Source organism: Lissotriton helveticus, chromosome 1_1 (assembly GCF_964261635.1).
Source record: "Lissotriton helveticus chromosome 1_1, aLisHel1.1, whole genome shotgun sequence".
NCBI classification, from domain to species: Eukaryota; Metazoa; Chordata; class Amphibia; order Caudata; family Salamandridae; genus Lissotriton; species Lissotriton helveticus.
Window position 1 is genome coordinate 1683455269 of NC_136057.1, and position 18902 is coordinate 1683474170.

The following is an 18902-nucleotide window of genomic DNA, read 5'->3' on the forward strand; positions in this document are numbered from 1 at the left end:
TCTCAGAAGCTCCTTTTCATCGGAGCGGTTCTCGACTCGGCGCGGTTTCGGGTTTATCCACCCGAACAGCGGGTCCGGGATGTTCAGGCTCTGATTCCCATCTTTCAGCCGTTATCCTGGGTCTCGGTCAGGTTGATGCTGCGGCTTCTGGGGCTTATGGCCTCCTGCATCCTGCTGGTGCATCACGCCAGGTGGCGGATGCGGGCTCTGTAGTGGGACCTGAAGTTTCAGTGGGCCCAGCATCAGGGCAACCTATCCGACCACGTCCTGATCTCGGAGGGCACTGCGAGACAGCTGCAGTGGTGGCTCACGGACCGCGATTGGGTCAGCGGCAGATCCCTCTCCCTTCCCCAACCGGAGCACGTAGTTGTGACGGATGCGTCCCTCCAGGGCTGGGGAGGCCACTTGGGAGAGGCGGAGATCAGAGGCCTCTGGTCTCCGGCGGAGGCCCGGCTCCACATCAACCTGTTGGAGTTACGGGCGATTCGTCTAGCGCTGAAAGCATTCCTCCCCTCTGTCCTGGGGAGTGTAGTGCAGGTGTTCACGGACAACACCACTGCCATGTGGTACTGCAACAAACAGGGCGGGGTGGGATCGTGGACCCTTTGCCAGGAGGCTCTGCGCCTCTGGCAATGGCTGGAACGCCAGGGCGTGACCCTGGTGGCTCAAAACCTGGCAGGTTCTCTGAACGCCAAGGCGGTCGAGCTCAGCCGTCGGTGCATGATGGATCACGAATGGCGTCTGAACTCGGACGTGGCGCAAGGCCTCTTTCATCGATGGGGAGAGCCTTGGTTAGATCTATTCGCCACCGAAGAGAACGCGCAATGTCATCAGTTCTGCGTGTTGGAATTTCCAAGGCGGCACTCGCTCGGAGACTCTTTTCGTCGCGAGTGGAGTTGCGGTCTACTGTACGCCTTTCCGCCTATACCACTTCTACCCAGAGTGCTGAAGAAGATCAAGCACGACCGGGCCCACGTCATCCTTGTGGCTCCGGACTGGGCTCGAAGGTACTGGTATCCAGAGCTACTCAGTATGTCAGTCGATCCCCCGGTTCGTCTGCCTCTTCAGGAGGACCTTCTGTCGCAGCAGCAGGGGACGGTCCTCCACCCGAACCTGTCCAGTCTCCACCTCCATGCTTGGAGATTGAGCGGCGACAGTTGAGGCCATTTGACTTGCCTCCTGAGGTCTGTAACGTCATTCTGGCAGCCAGGCGTCCCTCCACAAAGTCAGTATACGCCTGCAGGTGGAACAGATTTGTGGCATGGTGCACAGCAAAGGCTGTGGATCCTCTTGCTGCCCCTCTTTCTGAGGTTCTTCTCTTCCTTCTTTCTCTTGCCCAGCAGGGCTCTGCTCTGGGCACTATCAAATGCCCTTTCAGCCTTTCTGAGGCTGCCTGATCAACCTTCTTTGTTCAAGTCCCCTATTGTAAATAGATTTCTAAAGGGCATCACTCGCACATTCCCTCCTGTTCCGTTTGTGATGCCTCAGTGGGACTTGAACCTGGTTCTTACGTTTCTGATGTGCGCTCCCTTTGAGCCACTTCACAATTGTCCTCTTCGCCTTCTTACTTTGAAGACTGCTTTCCTGGTTGCCATCACCTCTGCCAGGAGAGTGAGTGAGCTCCAGGCCCTTTCTTGTGCTCCACCTTTCCTTTCTGTCCATCCGGACAAAGTGGTGTTGCGTACTAAGCCTTCTTTCCTGCCCAAGGTTGTCACGGCCTTCCACATCGGGCAGTCTATCACCTTGCCTACCTTCTTTCCGCCACCGCATCCCTCTAAAGAGGAAGAGCGGCTCCACCGTCTGGACCCAAAACGTGCGCTCTCATTCTACTTGGATCGCACACGCCAGTTCCGGGTGGATGACCAACTCTTTGTTGGTTACGTGGGCGCTAAGAAGGGGAAAGCGGTACACAAGAGGACCATCTCCCGGTGGATCATCTTGTGTATCCAGGCGTACTACTCCTTGGCTAGAAAGGAGCCCCCTGTTGGATTACGGGCTCACTCCACCCGAGCCACGGCGACTACAACTGCCCTGGGCCGGGGAGTGCCCTTACAAGACATCTGTCAGGCAGCTACGTGGGCATCGCTGCACACGTTTGCAAGACACTACTGCCTGGATAGCCAAGTCCGGAGGGATGGCTTCTTTGGCCGTTCCGTCCTCCAGGACTTTCTGGTGTGATTATTGGTTCGCAGACCCACCACCGGGGTTGGTATTGCTGGGGTATCTATTCTAAGGTAAGGAATCTAATACTAACGTGTCTCTTTTAGATGCACAAGTTACTACTTGTGCAACGATATATCTGTAAGAGACATTAGTTAGTATTAGATTCCTTACCGACCCACCCATCCTCCCCGTTCTGCGAACCGATATCTAGGGTTAGGGTTACCCCCTTTCAGGGCCCTAGTTTCAATGGCACCAGTGTTGGTTTTTAACATGGCTCTGCGTTTCTGGCGCGGAAAAGCTGTGTCTAAGAACTGACGTCAGCACGCGGAGGTGGCGTCTAAGTACTCCGACGACGTCATCACGGCGCCCACGACGGACGCAGAGCCGCAGACGACGCCTACCGACGCGCAAGGGTACTGCTATGCAAAAATTTACGGATCCAGTCTGACGCCTGGGGATATTCTAAGGTAAGGAATCTAATACTAACTAATGCTGACACAAAGGGGGGTGCATCAAAAGAGGAAATGACAGCATATGAGCACCAGCAGGTAGCTTCTAACCTGGTACCCCTGGAATTGGGAGAAACCCTGTTTCTAGAGAATTCACTAGGCACCAAAATAGACATCCCAAGGGAGAAGAGACAACTGATAGTAGATACCTCCCCCCTAGAGTATGTTACTCCTTGCGAGGCACCGCACGTACAAAAAGGTGGAACTGTATCACTCTTGTTTTGGAATATAGCAGGACTTCGTGCTAAGATTGAGGATGGTAGCGCCCAAAACTATGTTAAAGAATATGGAGTTATCTGCTTACAGGAGACTTGGGCTACCTCGGAACAACATCTCATGGGCTATAAAACTTATTTTTCCCCAGCAATAGCAACTACCCATGGAAGGGCCAAGGGTGGTTTGACCACTTTTATAGCAAATACTATATCTGGGCTGAAAGTTACGGTCCTCCAAATAGAATCAAATTATCAATTACTAAGCCTCTTATTTGGGGAAAAAGGAGACAGTTCTCCTGGTAAATTTTTATGACCACTTAACGGTAGTGAGGCGGTAATAATACTCGGTGAGCTCCGCCAAAAACTCGGTAACCTGATAAATCAAATGAAACCCGTGGATACACCGAGTATTATCTGGGGGGGATTTTAATCAGCACCCTTGTCTTAAAATTAACACCAATATCTGTGGTTTGGCGGATAATCAAAATGAGCAAATCATCCACTTTAACCACTCTATGGTAGGAGACTTTTTAAATTAAACTTTATCTGAATTGGGTCTAGTGATAATAAACGAGGTAAAAAATTCACAGGGAGGATTGGATCCAACATATTTATTGAGAGGGTATGAGTCGACTATAGACTACTTCCTAGCCACCACCACACTGGCAAGTAAAATTAAAGAATTTAGAGTATTAGTAAACTCTCTAAGTGATCATGCAGCTTTGGGTGTGAATCTATCTATAGAACAGGGCCCGCTCTCACCCCAGCTTATAATGACTGCCCTTGCCCAGAATAATTTACATCTTTCAAAAATGAATGGCTATGCTTTAGGCTGGGGAAAAATAGATCCAGCAGAAATAACAGTTAAGGTGGTATGTGCGGTATATCCGTCCATATTGAAATGTTTGGATACTGACATAGGGGAAGAGGAGGTTCTCCAAAACTTCGAATTAATTCTGTAAAATGTGAATAAAATACTAACTGTAAAGAAGAAAGGGAACAGGGACACAAACAAGGATGGTTTAATCAGAAATGTACACTGGCCCACAAAAGTTTAAAAAGAGCACTATCTAATAGACCTAGAAATCAGGAGGAAATAAAGATGCTGAGAATGTCCTCTAGATTAGCCTGCAAGGAAAGAAAATTAGAACTGAAACAAGCCTTGTGGAACCAACTACATGAAAGTTCCCTGAATAAAAACAGTGAGACATTCTGGAAAGTGATAAGAGCCCCGTTTCTAGCAGATAAGAAAATCAACCGTCAATAGAGGTGGCTGTAGAGGGACCAGCATGGGTAAATCATTTCTCAAGAATCTTTAGTAAAAATCCAGAAACCGATCCTGTAGGGGGAGAAATAGCGATAGTAATACCCAACAGCCAAACTCTCTTCCAATCCCACTAGTATTTGCATTAACTGAAGTTATAAATGCAGTAATGGCTAGTAAAAGTGGGAAAGCCCCTTGCCCAGACGGGGTACCATTGGACTTTTTAAAATATAACTTAGACTTGTGGGCCCCAATCTTAAAAAGGGTATTTGACTCTATGAAGTGTGGGCTACCTAAATCCTGGACCCAATCCATTATGGTCCCCATCTTTAAGAAGGGTGAGAGACAAGATGTCACTTGTTACCGTCCAATCTCACTCCTGGACTCGCTGGGGAAAGTTCTGGGCAGAGTGGTTCTCCAGCGTTTACAGGAGTGGGCTGAGGATGGGGAGATTCTCTCTGACATCCAGTTTGGATTCCGAGAGGGTTTCGGGACAACGGAGCAAGCCCTAAATCTGTCACTAATGATGGGGAAATACGTTTCAGCTAAGCGGGGCAGGTTATACATGGTCTATGTTGACCTGTCCGCGGCGTTTGATTGAGTCTCTCATTCAAAACTATGGTCTGTTCTCACTATGATGGGGATAGATCAGGCCCTTGTAACTTTCCTGAGAGAGCTTTACTCAAACGCCGCTGCTAGAGAACGTTTTGGAGTAAACGGCGAATTATCTGACTCATTCGCGGTGGAGCGTGGTGTTAGGCAGGGTTGTGTCCTGGCTCCCTTTCTCTTCTCCCTTTATACAAATGGGCTTGAGGTTGAGATGTTGAGGGGGAGTCAGGACCTTCCTCGAGTAAAAAATCGGCTGATTCCTGCTTTATTAAATGCGGATGACGCCGTGATTCTCGCACGCACACCGCGCGAACTACAGAAGGCACTAGACAGGTACGCAAAGTTTATGGGCAGCTTGGATCTGCGCATAAACATAAAAAAGACCTACGTCATGGCGGCAGGAGTTAGGAAAAAAGGGGGAAAAGGGTATCTTCCTTGACAGCGAAAGGCTTGAAACAACCCCCCAATATCCATATCTTGGCATTATGATGGACGAAAAGTTAAATTGGAAACAAGCCATAGAAGCTCGAATGCACCAGTTCCTGCGAGCAATCGCTGCCCTTACAAAATTCTCACAAAAACTAGGAAAGAGATCACCAGTAGAACTGCTCCATATCTACAAAGCAAAGTGTCAATCTACCGCACTTTATGGGGCAGGACTCTGGGGATATAAAAATACTAATTCCCTACAGGTTGCACAGAATACCTTTCTTAGATTCCTTTTGGCAGCCCCCAGACGTGTATCTACCTATACTTGCAACATGGAGCTAGGCATTCCGCATATAGAGGACCTGGCAAAAATACAACCGCTCCTGCTTTGGCGACGTATTTGGACCGCGACGAAAAATACCTTAACCAAACAGATAGTAACAGATTGTATGTCATTGGACTATGTGGGGAAAATCGAGTGGCTCATGTACGTGAAGAACTTCCTCACAGATCTGGGGCTTAGTAAGTATTATTCTGCCCCGGAACTAATTGGTGAAATATCCAGAAAAGATCTAAAAAAAATGGCACTGAGCCATGTGGAAGAGCTACGAATTTGTACTGAGGCTAGAAAACCTTCGGTCCAACACTCCATGGCGGTTATGACCACCCTGGAGATTGAGCCGTACCTGACATATGTCCAGTCACAATTCGAGCGCTTCCTACTGACAAGATTCAGAATGAATATTTTTCATAGACTGGTGGCATTTCCGATAAAAAACAGTTGGGTAGAGTGTTTAACAGCGTGCCCATTTGATGACACATCAGTACAATCCACCATACACACCTTTCTATTTTGCACATTTTATTCTGCACACCGTAAACTTTGGCTAATCCCACTATTAGGAAAAATGGGTCTAAGAAGATGTCGCCCCGCTATGTTGCGCTTGCAATTTATAGAATCAGAAATAGTTTGCAAATACATAGTGACTTTTTTAAAATGTATTTTTAAACATAGAGTAAATCTTTGATCAAATTCTGTTGTATACTTTGGGAAAAATGAGAGAAACTGAAAACCTGTTCGATATGTCTAAACTCTTTTTAAAAATGTAATAATAATAACCTGTTGATGTATATGTTATGATATGTCTGTTGAAACTCTTTTATGGTTTTTTATGTACTTTGAAAACCGAATAAAGAAAGATTTACTTACTTACTACTAACTAATGTCTCTTACAGATATATCGTTACACAAGTAGTAACTTGTGCTTCTGGAACATACACATACAGGTTACAACCGTTTCCCCAGACTGATACAGAATTTGGCCATTATTGTAATATATATATATATATATATATATATATCACCCTTACACATTGGATACCCTAAGCTTTTGAATTGTTTAATTGTATTTCAAACACCATGTTTCAGAGAATAAATCACTTGGTATGTACACTAGCTATTTATTTACAAATGTGCATGTCTACCTGTTAAGGTTGCTGTGTGTGTGCTTCCACGATCAGTGTAAACATCTAAGATGACACTATTCTTCCATCATCAGTGTAAACATTAAAGAAGACAGTATCTCTAAGATCTGCGACTGGAAACATGTACCAAAGCGATGTACTTAGGTTGTGTAATCAAGAATAAGGAATATGAGAGCAGGGTAAAAAGGTCATGCATACACGTGATTTCATGACCACAGAAATGTGGTTAGGTTGATTGAACAGATTTGCCAGATGTGGAAGAGTGAGATAATGACCACAGATTTAAAGAGACGTGTGAGTTAAACGTCACAATGTTGCGGAGATGAGCTCATCACTACAAAGAGGAGGGAGAGGAAGTGAGGTTACGACAACCACGATATTGTGGCCTCAGATCAAAACCACAAGCATGAATTCGTGGCTTCAGCGAATTGGAGGAGATGAGTTTATGGCTAGAGGAGTGTGCCCATAACCCAACATAAGTTTGAATGAGTGTGCTGAAGACCACATAGATGTGAAGGAATACGATCATGACCACAAAAGTACAGTATGAGGGTTTGGTGTCTGAATGAGATGAGGTCTTAAAAACAGATGTGAGAAGAAAAGTGAAGTCATACCCACAGATGTAAGAGGAACATATGTAAACACCAAATCAGAGGTCTGGAGGAGTCCGTTAATGGCCACACAAATGTATTTGGGAGTGAGCCCATGGCATTGTGGGATAAGGGGTGTGAGCTCAGAAAAAGAGAGAAAAGGACAGAGGGAGCAGGATGGTAGCAGGAGAGCGGGCTTGTGACCGCTTCTGTGACTGGAATAACTCCTACTTAGTACATACCAACAGGTCCGAGAGTGGTGAAGCGCCCCTGATCCAAAACCGTATCAAGAATAGCCTAATTCATGGGCGGTAAGAATCAAGTCGCAGAGGTCCTCCAAAGGTTGATGGGGAAGTCCACTGCGAACTATTTCTGAAGTGGAGTTCCACTGAAAAAAGAAGGGAAGTCCATATGTAAGGCGAGTGGCTACGACTGGCATGTCCGGGTCACCTACTTTGGTGTTATCAGTGTTTATCCTTCATGAGCTTCGGCAAAAGTGCAAACTTATCTGTTCTCCGAGAGCATCCTATGAAAATCCCAGCTAAAATCACTGTTATGTTCCCTTCAGCACTAGGGCACACCCTACTGATAACAGATCAGATCTCTCTAACTCACTGTGAGTGGAAAGAAATATACTTTCCACTGCTTTGTATGGTAGAGCAATAGAGTAGGAACCAGTGGCTTGAGAGAGATGTGGAAGAGTATCCGAGTTCATGACAACAGACGCATGGGTTTTAGGGAACCCTTTTGCACAGGGATGTGAATCAGTGAGCGCATCACCACAGAGGTGGGGGAGGGGAGGTTACCCCAGAGATAACTGGGCACGGCGGGTGCTCCAAGTTGCACAGGTGCGAATTGTGATGTGTTCAGGCAAAGACAAATATGAAGGAGCAAGTGAATGACCACTGATGAGGTTTGAATGGTAGTGAGCTTCTGGTCATGGGGGCTTGAATATGACCCCAGAAATGCGATTTAGTGATCTAATGACCTGAGGCGTGAAGTAGAATGAGATCCTAGACCCAGGAAGTTGACGTGAAGTACTGAACACAGTTCATAGCTAATGAAACGGGGGAGGGGGGGGGGGTAGGTAAACACACACCGGCGGTAACACCCTATCTTTATACCAGCGCTCATGTTCTAACACAAAGATTGATGGAATATACTAACCTAATGTTTTGCAGCTTTCAGTCCCTCTTAATCTGAAACCACCCCAATGAAGGGCAAGAAAGGGAGAGCAGAGAGGCAGCTCCTGAGTGAGATTCCGTGCCTTAGGGCACCTCCATTGATGCATACATTCTCTGATTGATTGTGGAGGGGTTGTGGTGTTGGGAGCAGCTCCCAGCCCATCTCCGCTGACTCCTGAACCTTATCACTTAAACCATTCATTTCCAGGAGCTGATGGAATGACCTTTGCATCGGTCGCAGGCACCTCAATTTCAGCAGCCCTGGTCTGTGACAGCTGTAAGATGAGGCATTGATGCAGCCCTTCACACTTCACTGCTCCAGAATTAAGACTCTCCATCGGATAGGTGGACTTGCATACCACCTGTTTTGCTTCTGTGCCTCACTTCTGAGCACTGCATTTCATGCCATACATCTTCCACAACAACAGAGATGGGTCTGGCTCTGGCTCTTTTGCCCTGTGGACATCATCTAGTCCCTCTGACTGATATGGATACACGACTGGGGACCTTCTATGGCCTGGACAGTCTGCAGTCTCACTGTCTAAACCTCAGCAGGCCCCATTTTATGGAAAGTCTGGCGGTGTCACTGACCCTTTTTTCCGCTCCAAGGCTAAAACTGATTCCATTCTCTTGCCACTCAGCAAACCATTCGGAGATTCCCAGATTCATTTTCACGTCTGAGGGTGGTATTGATGCGGATTATATTTGATGTTGGCACCACATGCATTCTCTATTTTTGGGTACTAATAATTAACATTTTTAAATATCCGGCCCACTGAAATTCATTTTTTTGGACCATACAGTGTATTGAGATCCAGTCAACATTAGCCAGCTACTTTCTTTTTCTGAAATTCCAGAGAAGGAGGGGGATATTATTTGTCCATAATCATTACTAAAGTGGCACTTATACTTTGGAAGGACATTGTTCTAAAATGCTAAATGGCGAGAATTACCTTAGCAGGTGGAGAAGCTGCCCTAAGACATTGAAGAGAGGTTTAGTTGATGTGTATGTGGATAAGAACGTCTGTGAAGAGTTCTATTTGACTGCTGTTGTAAGTCATCAAGAAGAGTTTTAGTTTGCAATTATTCTGTTGTAAATATCAAAAGTGACTTTGCTCTGGGAAACGTAGAGCTGTGAGATATTGAGAACAGTTTATTTTGTAAATATGTTGCTATGAACTATACTGAATTACCTTGGTTATTAAACATGCTGCTTGTAAGATATTACAGAGTTTCTTCGTTGGTATGTATCAGGGGTATTATCATAAAACCTGGATTGCCCGAGTGACCTTGATTTGTAAACATACCGCTATGTTATTGCAAAGATGTTTAGTTGGTATATATCTGGGCTCTATAACAGGTCCAGGATGACCGTGTCCATGCCAGATTTTCAGGATATCCAAATTAAATAAATGTGCTTATAATTAGACGAATTGTGACTCATTAACACAACCAGAGGTTATACTGAATATCTCAATTGGATCCGGCCCTTTTGAGCAGATGTTGGACACATCCTATCTTTCCTGACATTTGAAGAATCCTTCTTTCCTTGACTTTTTTCCTCCATTGTCCTACAATTCCTGGCTGGTCAGACACCTAAGATTTGCATCCCACCTTCGCTTTTCAGGGCTCTGTTATTTAAGGCTTTATATTCTTTTCTAATCATTGACCATGTGCCATAAGCCTGCCTCTCCCTTCTGATGGTCTTAGGAGTCTTCTATCGCTGGGCCTGTGTATACTATCCTTGAAACCGGTCCAGGATGCTTGTTTACGATCCAGGGAAGACCTGGCTTGGCAGTTCGGGCTGGACTGTTCCCATGAGGAGCAGGGTAAATACTGATTTGCATATGGCTGGGTCTGACCGGGGGTGGCGAAGTGAGATAAAGAACGATGATGGTTTCAACCCAGATCTGTGACTGGGAGTGAGTGTCTGAAAAGTTACAGCTCTCCGTCCATCGTCTACTTGTGTTTGCTTTGCACTATCCTGCTACCTGCCAATCTTTAGATGTAGCCTCAATCCAAAGTGCTGTAAGGTCATCAAAGAGTTGGATGGCAATGCTTTACAAAACCGTAAAACAAAATGTTATTTTTCGATATACAAGTTGTTTTTGGTTAACATGCTGCTCTAAGATACCGAGAAGAGTTTTAGTTGGTCAATGTGCTGCTCTCCGATATCGGGAGACAGATTACCTGGGTTTCTAAATATGCAATGGTAAGATGGTTCGATCTATTGCAGTTGGTAGAAATATTGCTGAACCTGCTGAAAAATAATCTTTAGAATTTGTTTGTTTGTAGACTTATTATGAGCCATTGAGAGGAATTTTAGCTGGCAGACTTTTTATGGTAAAGCTGTCTAGTTTTAGTTCGTAACGTGCAGTGAGATGCTGATAAGCCTGTTTTTTGGTAGACATGTTTGGTGTGTATAATATTAAGAAGGATTGGAATTATTAGAGCTGCTCCGCTTATAAGTAGCTGTGTTTGGAGGTAGTCCTGTTATTTTGAAAGATATTGAGAAGGTTTGTGGTGGGAAGATCTGTTACTTTGTAAAGATGATGGAAAGGGCATTCCTTGATTGACTAGTACCTCTTGCAAGATGTTGCAATTAATTTATTTGGGAAAACTGTTTTTTCCGAAAGATTTTGAGGAGGATTGTGGTTGGTACCCTTGTAGGTTCTGTGTTGGGTTGTGAAGGAGATGTTGGCATTGTGTTGTACGACATTGAGAAAGGGCCAGATTAGTAGATCTGATCCTCATGTAAGCTATGGCTGTCTTTGAATGACTCTTTGGTAAGAAGTTATTAATTCTCATTTTTGATGGATCTGTTGCTTTGGTATGATGTTGATCGAGAATTGACATGATTCAAACACCTGATTAATCTGTAAGATGTTGGAGTTGGTATGAGTTGGAGGACATGTGATTTCAGCTAAGAGCATGTGCAACATCTTTCTCTTACAAAATGACAGCCACTCTGGAAGACAAGGAGAGGGGTTGTAGTTGACTGACCTGTTGCTTCTATAAGATACACAGATTGGTGTGTTCAAAACACTTGTTGTTCTTTTAAGATGTAGAGGAGAGCTGTTTGATGCACCTGTTGTATTGTAAAAGGAGGATTATATTGCAAACAAGAAAAGCTATTGCTTCTGTAATATGTAAGACTGCTTGTGTTTGACATATTTACTGCTACTGGACGATTTTAGGATGCGTAGTGGATGGCAGACCGTCTACCTTTGGAAGGGGTTGCTAATTTTGGAAGAAGTTTATAATTGTTCCTTAAAATACAGCTTTTGTTTAACATGCACATAAGTAAAATTCATGGATATTGATTTCGGGACCTACTATCTTGTAATGTTGAATTATTTTCCTTTTGTGCAGAAAAGTGTTTTTCACAGACTATGGGCAGATACCCAAAGTGGAGAGGTGTGACATGGACGGTCAAAATAGGACCAAGCTGGTCGACAGCAAGATAGTCTTCCCTCATGGAATCACACTTGATTTGGTGAGCCGCCTGGTCTACTGGGCTGATGCTTACCTTGACTACATCGAAGTGGTGGACTACGAAGGCAAGAACAGGCACACCATCATCCAAGGACTAATGGTAGGTTACATCATTTGGATTTTGCATTTTCGTTCCCATTTTATGTTCTTATTTTGGTGTCTGTGGAACTCAGTGGTCATGCAATTCATACACGGTACTGAAGAGTTGTGAAGGCATTGGAGAGAAAAAGTACTTTCCCTTAGTATTTTTTGTAAACTCTTTTTTATTAATTTCTCCAATATTGAGTACAAAATTAACTTGAAGTGGTAATCTCAGGTTTACAGGATCACCTCACTCAGTATAATGCACAGTATATTTTATACATTAGTTACGAGGTATAGCTTGAAGGCACATCATCTGTGGCGAACCATGCTAATAGTGCCCCTTGAGTTTGTCTCACCTCCAGGTGTCCATCTCTTCCTACGCAATGCCCCCAAACTCCTTCCATGGGCCACACACACCTTGTTAAACTTCTTGGGGCCCCTTCAAGCTTTATATACTGCTTCTAATGCACATGTGCACCATATTTCTGGACCATTCCTTTATAGACCGAAGTGTTGCACATTCCCACAATTTAACTGTAGCTCTCTTTATTTTCCTTTGGGTTTTTAGTTCGCATAGGCATATTTTTGTGAGCAGCATTGGGAGTTGGTAGGGGAGCATGTGTGTCTGGATTTTTTGTTTTCTTTTTGGATTTTAGTTTGTGCACAAATATAGGTGGCTGTAGGCAGTTCTTTTCCTCCATTAATATTGACAAAAGCTGGTTGTGTCCTCTTGACAGATTGAACACTTGTACAGCTTGACTGTCTTTGAGAACTACTTGTATGCCACCAACTCTGACAATGCCAATGGACAGCCCAAGACCAGCGTTCTCCGAGTGAACCGCTTCAACAGCACTGACTACCAGGTAGTGATCAGAGTGGACAAAGGTGGAGCTCTGCACATTTACCACCAACGTCGCCAGCCAACTGGTAAGTTGTAAGATGAGTTTTAATCCTAGGCTCCTCTAGAGCAGACAATTTAATATTTATGTCTTTACCTAATCCTTCGCTTGGTGCCCCTGAGAATAGCTCTTTTGCTTCTTAAGAAGAACCCACCTTAGACTCTTTGCGTTGCACTGGTGTGCAATTTCCAACTGTGTTCCTCCCCAATATTGTCAGACTATGATGAATCATCCCTAAAACCTAATCCCTTTTCTCCATCAGGGTACATGTATTAAAACGCACAAACTATGAATGTCTCAGCCCTTGTGTGGGATATTTTTTAGATCTAATGAAGAAAAATTAAGCAGAACTTAAATTACTTCTCCATCTTGGGTTCTGTTTTGAAATTCTTGAGCTCTGAATAACTCTTCCTTTAGGATCCTTTCAAGATTTAACACATAGATCAGTATAGGTCAGTATTTATGAAAATGCCATGATGGAGATATAGGGTTAGAAGAACTTTTGTTTCTTCCTCAAGGTATTTTTTTTACTATTCATCGGCACTGAATATCTCCACCTATGTGCGGAATGTCACAACCCCAGTCTATCATTGCAGATGTTTGGTGTCTATGATTTATTTGAAAGTACTCATGGTATTTAAGTATGAAAATTGGGTACATTTTCTTTTCACCACTTAATCAGAAGGCTTCATGATCTCTGCTGCTGCCAACAATTAAACATGTTGTCCAGTTTCGCTCCACTGCATTCCTCAAGCTAGGTATTAGAAGGGTTCTCCACTATTAACTTCAACAGTGATATCGAGAATGAAATAGTTTGATCACTTTCCCAATGTGTAAATTTTTCCTGCTTGCTCCCGAGCCGGAGACTCTTATTTTCATTTGCTCGCGGTATGAAGGTGTATAAACCACACTGCAATCTTTAGCCCTGGACTTTCACCGCCAGGGATACTTTTGAGATCCTGCAGTGGAGTAGCTAAAGAAATCTGTGCACCTGTCGTGCCGCACAATGTGCGGTCACACCTCTGCTATCTGTTCTCAGGGTTTGATGCTGCATACTGTAAATACAGGGAAATAGGTAGTGTTCCCGCTCATGCAGATGCCAAGTTGTCATTGCAGGTTACAGAAACATTTTGTTTTGCGGTAAGCCTATGGTAGGATTGCAGAGTGAAATCTGTCGCCTATTAAAGGCCTCACTTCTCTTATTACGCTGGACTGAAATCCAGTTCTCTATTTATGTCTACATTATTTAAAAAATCTGTCACTTTTGATGTTGGAGATAATCAATACTTGTGCTTATTATTCCATTGATTATAATTATTCACCCAATTACTACCAGCTAATGGCCGAGTGACATGAAGGAAGGGAATGCTGAGAGGGTCTCACCTCTCTGTGGCCTTACAGCAGAAATAGTACATGCCAGCTTTTATGCCTTTATAAAATCATAGGAAAACCACTTGCTAACGTAATGACTAAAGAAGAACTTGGTGCAGTGTTCTTAATTCAACACCAGAATGCATGAGAGTGCATAGCATGTGAATATATGGCAGAACAGGTTTCAACCTAATTGTTTCCATTGCTACCCCTGTGGTTTGACCCACGAGAAGAAGGCGTTAAAATGCAAATTTCCCTAGCCATCATGATGGTAGGTTTCAGTTTTGTTCAGTGCACAGTAGCAGGGATTATTTATGAAAATATTGTATTCCAACTCCTGCAGCATTCAGAAGTTTCATTAACAAACAACATTCTCACAATAGCCAGCAAGGAGTTGTGAAAGAGAAAACTGCAAATCCCAGAGCAGCTTGCTCTAAACCTATGCCAATCATGAGCCAGCACTCCCTAGAACAGTCACAGCTTCCTTTGAGTGGTCCTCTTCTCTCAATGAGATCAGAAAAGATCACCCCACGTCTCTTTAATAGTCCTGTTTGGAATCAGAGTCTATAACAAAATACGTAGAGTCACTGATCAGGTCCCGAAAAGATTAGATTATGCAAATGAAGCGTAGCAAAACTTTATACAAAACAATACAACACAAATACACCAAGAGAGATACTTGGATCTTACAGAGCCCTCTGGGAGAGAAGACTAAAGTGAATCGGGGGCGGGTAATAATTCTTACCTCCATATCCTTAATAGGATTAAAACCTCCTGTCACAGTGGCTAGGAAACTTTCCATTCTGTGTCTGGACCGGAAGCCAATTCCACAACTGCTAAACCTGAACTGCCTGAAGGTAGATTCGGCTGACTAATAGACTGCATTCAATTGTCCTCCATTCTGCTTTCAAGCACAAAAGCCACCACACCTGTAGCCGAATGGGCACCAAAACAAGACGTATCAATTCCTGCTTTAAACATGTTCAAGCGGACCCTCTTCATAGTTGTTGGAGATACCACTTCAAATGGCTTCCTGGTTGAAATCAAGAGCTTATTAACATCCACAGGGCTGACTTTAATCCTCTTTTCTTCTTGCGCCTTAAGACCTTTCACATTCCAAAGTTTAGGTGTCTTAGGAAAAGAATGGGGGATGTTACAGACCATTCTATTGATTTTGTCCTCATGATCAAGAAGGTCACCCTCTCGTGTGAACATTCTGCCAGACAAATTTAGAACGGTCACATCATACACCAGTCTTCGTGAGACTAAGCAAAGTAACATCAGAAGCTATACTGAAAGCTCCTTTCTTGGAAAGAACTGATTTGAAGCTCATGACATGAAATTATTAAGGACCAAATTCATGTCTCATTAAAAGGACTACCTGTAATCTGGATGCCTGGAATGACTAATTCCTCACGGCAGTTTGCAGACTAAGGGATATTTCCTCGCAGTGGCCCATCCCAGAGCCAAGTGCCTCACTGAGATGGTGGAACATGCAGCTCTGGCCGAATGATAAGCCAAGCCCTGCTCCACAAACTGAGAATAACATTCACAATGTAGGCATTTTCTGCACCCATGTGACTCAAATCCAATTAGACCATGTTTGCCATGTTGAACGGTAACTTTTGTTAGTACTGTTGAATCATGCTCTGTGGACAAAAATCTCTGCTTGTTTTGAAAAGCCTGGGACAAACCAACATCCCCTTAAATCCTCCACACCCTGAGGCAGAGAAACCCTTCTGTGTCAAGATGGTGCGATTGCCCCCAACGGTTCATTCGAATATTCAGATAGTCAGGAACTATGATCGGAGAGTCTTGAGATCACTAAAGAGGCATCCGGAGTATCATCTCTGCCAACTGCCTCATGCTTTGGATTGATGTCCTTGTGGTTATGGGGAATGGAGCAAAGGCATAGTTCATTTCCCCCCAGTCCAGGTGAAAAACTTCCACTGCCCAGGCTTCTGAATCCAGACACCAGGTGAAGAACCTATCTAGCTGGCAGTTCAGACAGAAAGTGCCAAGGTCTACTTTGCAAGGTCCCCAACTACCCTCCAACCTCGAGAGGTGGCAGGTTAGCATCCACTCGCTGGGATCATCCAGGTATTTGGAGTTCTAGTCCACTACCACATTACAATAGCGCAGAATGGATTCTACGACCACTGAAAGTTTGTTGGCTAGGCAGTAATCCCAAGAGTCTTTGGCCAACTCCTCCAGTGCCTTGGTCCTCATTCCTCCTAACCTGTTGATTTAGCATACTGTGGACACATTGTCAATCCACAGAAGAACAAAGCAAGAAGAGCAGCCCTTCACTGGAGTCATCACTGTGAAAACGCCTGTCAACAGACTGTAGCAGTTGGTAAACAAACCCAGCTCCTGCTGCCCAGCCGCTCAAGACTTCTGGGGCAATGTTATCCCCGTGGCCATGCCTTTTTCTTTCATGTCTAAAATCTTAGTGAGAGGGCTTCTCAATAACAATAATTTACCCTGACAGGACCTCCAAGATCTGTCGTCCTTCTTCATAGGATCCTTCATGAGTTTGTATAGAGAAATGGCCACTTTACCATCTGTCTCCAGAGTAGCGGCTACGTTCCCTTCTAAGGAAGGGCAGGGAAATTCCACCTTCACCCGTCTCCTGACGTCTTTATTGAGAGGCTTTTTCTATCTGTTCACCATGTACTGGGTGGCTTTCTCTGCCAGGACCACACAGAGGAACTGAAGTGACGTAAATCTTCCAGCTCCAATGTAACTGAATACCCAGTAGGAGGAGTGGGTGACTCGATAATTTTGGTTGCTTACAGGGTGGACATGGCAGCCATGGGTGGTTGGATCTAGGTTCCTCATCAGAAACCCCCCTTCCAACTCTGTGCCTACCCCAAGGTCATCTTCAAACGAGGGGTGGGGTCCTAATGCCTCAAGCAAAGGGTTAAAGGGATATGCATGGTGGAAACATTTTAGAAGGGTATCTCTCAGACACTCTCAGGCATTGTTGTGGTCCACCCTGTGGGGGGTTGGACTTAACTTTCATTTTTTTAGGGGCAGAGACTGGAGCACTAATACCCTGGGGTTCTTGGTCCTGATGACCCTGAGGTTCATCCTATTACGGGAGTAGTTCAAGATGGGCGGCTACCAGAAGCTATTGCCTGTGCAGGGACTGGGGGACCTCAAACACTTCACTCTTTACTGAAGTGCCAGTGGCTTCCACGAGGAAGTTATCAGGGAAGTTGGAGTCTACATGACCTCCTCATCGAAGTCCTCACCAAAGAGCTCTGCAGTGATGCTAGGAGCAAGCTTAAGAAAAGGCTTCTCAGCCCTTTGTGCCTCGATCTGCCTTGAAAGCTTGCAAAAGGAACTAGCCTGAAATCTAGTGCGAAAAGAATAAATGATAACACAAAGGCACACAATATTAAAGATCTGAATGAGCCCAGCGAGATTTGTTTTCTAGACCCCTGAATTACTGGCTGCCGCCACAAAGAACAGGAGGACTGCACCACTGCATGCTTCCGCACAGACCACTGCTTGCACGTGAGAACTTTCCCTCAAGAGAATACCCTGCGTGCCGACGACAAATAATTGACGGAAGCTGTGGAGAGCCCAGGCCGGTCGCAATTGTTACTCTGCCTCTAACATGCAAGGGCCAGCTGAGGATTCCGCTCTCTAACACGAACAGCAGGAGGACTGCAATGCAGCCGCAGTCTCCCAACCAGACCAAAGGGAGTAACTCTGAAATGCAGCAGCAGAAAAGGACCTGGACATGCGAAGACCGGACTGACACCGAAAAGAAGCGACAATGATTGTAAAAATGAAACTACAATACAATAACAACGTGGAGGTAAGGGAAAAATGGTTGTAGAACCCACATTATCCCTGAGAGGTACTTATCTTGCTGACAGAGGCATAAGAAAAGAGGACCTCTTGGGTGGCGCTGTGGACATTATGGGGAGTACTGGCTTTTGACTGGTGGAGGTTTAGAGCAAGCCACCCTGGGATATGTAGTTTTCTTTGTCACTACTTCTTGTTGAAAATTGTGAGAATGTCGTTTATTGATGGGGCTCCTGAATGTTGCTGTATTTGGAATAAGAGAAGTTAATGCATAATCCTCCCCTCCAGTCCTGGCATAGAACAGACAGACATTTATAATAAAGGAGACAAAACACCAGGGGAGTCTTTGTTGAAGGAACTGGTAATGTTACAAATTACGCCAGTATCAGGAGCCCTGGTTGGTACCTCCTTAGTACTCGGGTGACTTGCCGTACTTAAAGATACAGACAAACAGTGAAGCAACAGCTATGATTCCATTGGATTGGTGGGTGGTTGTACCATACCCTCTCAGAACTGGAGCATAGAACCACTTAGTTGGAATTCCACTTTGTCGAAAAATTATTGTGCAAAAATTCAGCAAACCTACTAAAACAGCATATTTCCTCAGAACAAAATATAAATGAACACGTGGGTCCCTGAAGCAAGATTTGAAGAAGAGACTGGGTAGCTTTGATCTAGGAGTGTGAAGTAGGTTAAAAGAAAAAAAAAGTGGTGCATATGACATGGCAGAAGCGCCAAAAAGGCTAGCGATGGTGGAGGAAGGAAGTGAATTACAAGGGGCAGAAA

General features: G+C 44.6%; 1 protein-coding gene across 1 annotated transcript in view; it reads left to right on the forward strand.

Moving 5' to 3' along the window:
• LRP1 (LDL receptor related protein 1) overlaps positions 1–18902 on the forward strand; it is a 1472234-nt gene that overhangs the window by 299263 nt on the left and 1154069 nt on the right. The window contains 2 exon segments of the mRNA XM_078688974.1: positions 11821–12043; positions 12765–12954. Of these exon segments, the coding sequence (XP_078545100.1) occupies positions 11821–12043; positions 12765–12954 (413 nt within the window).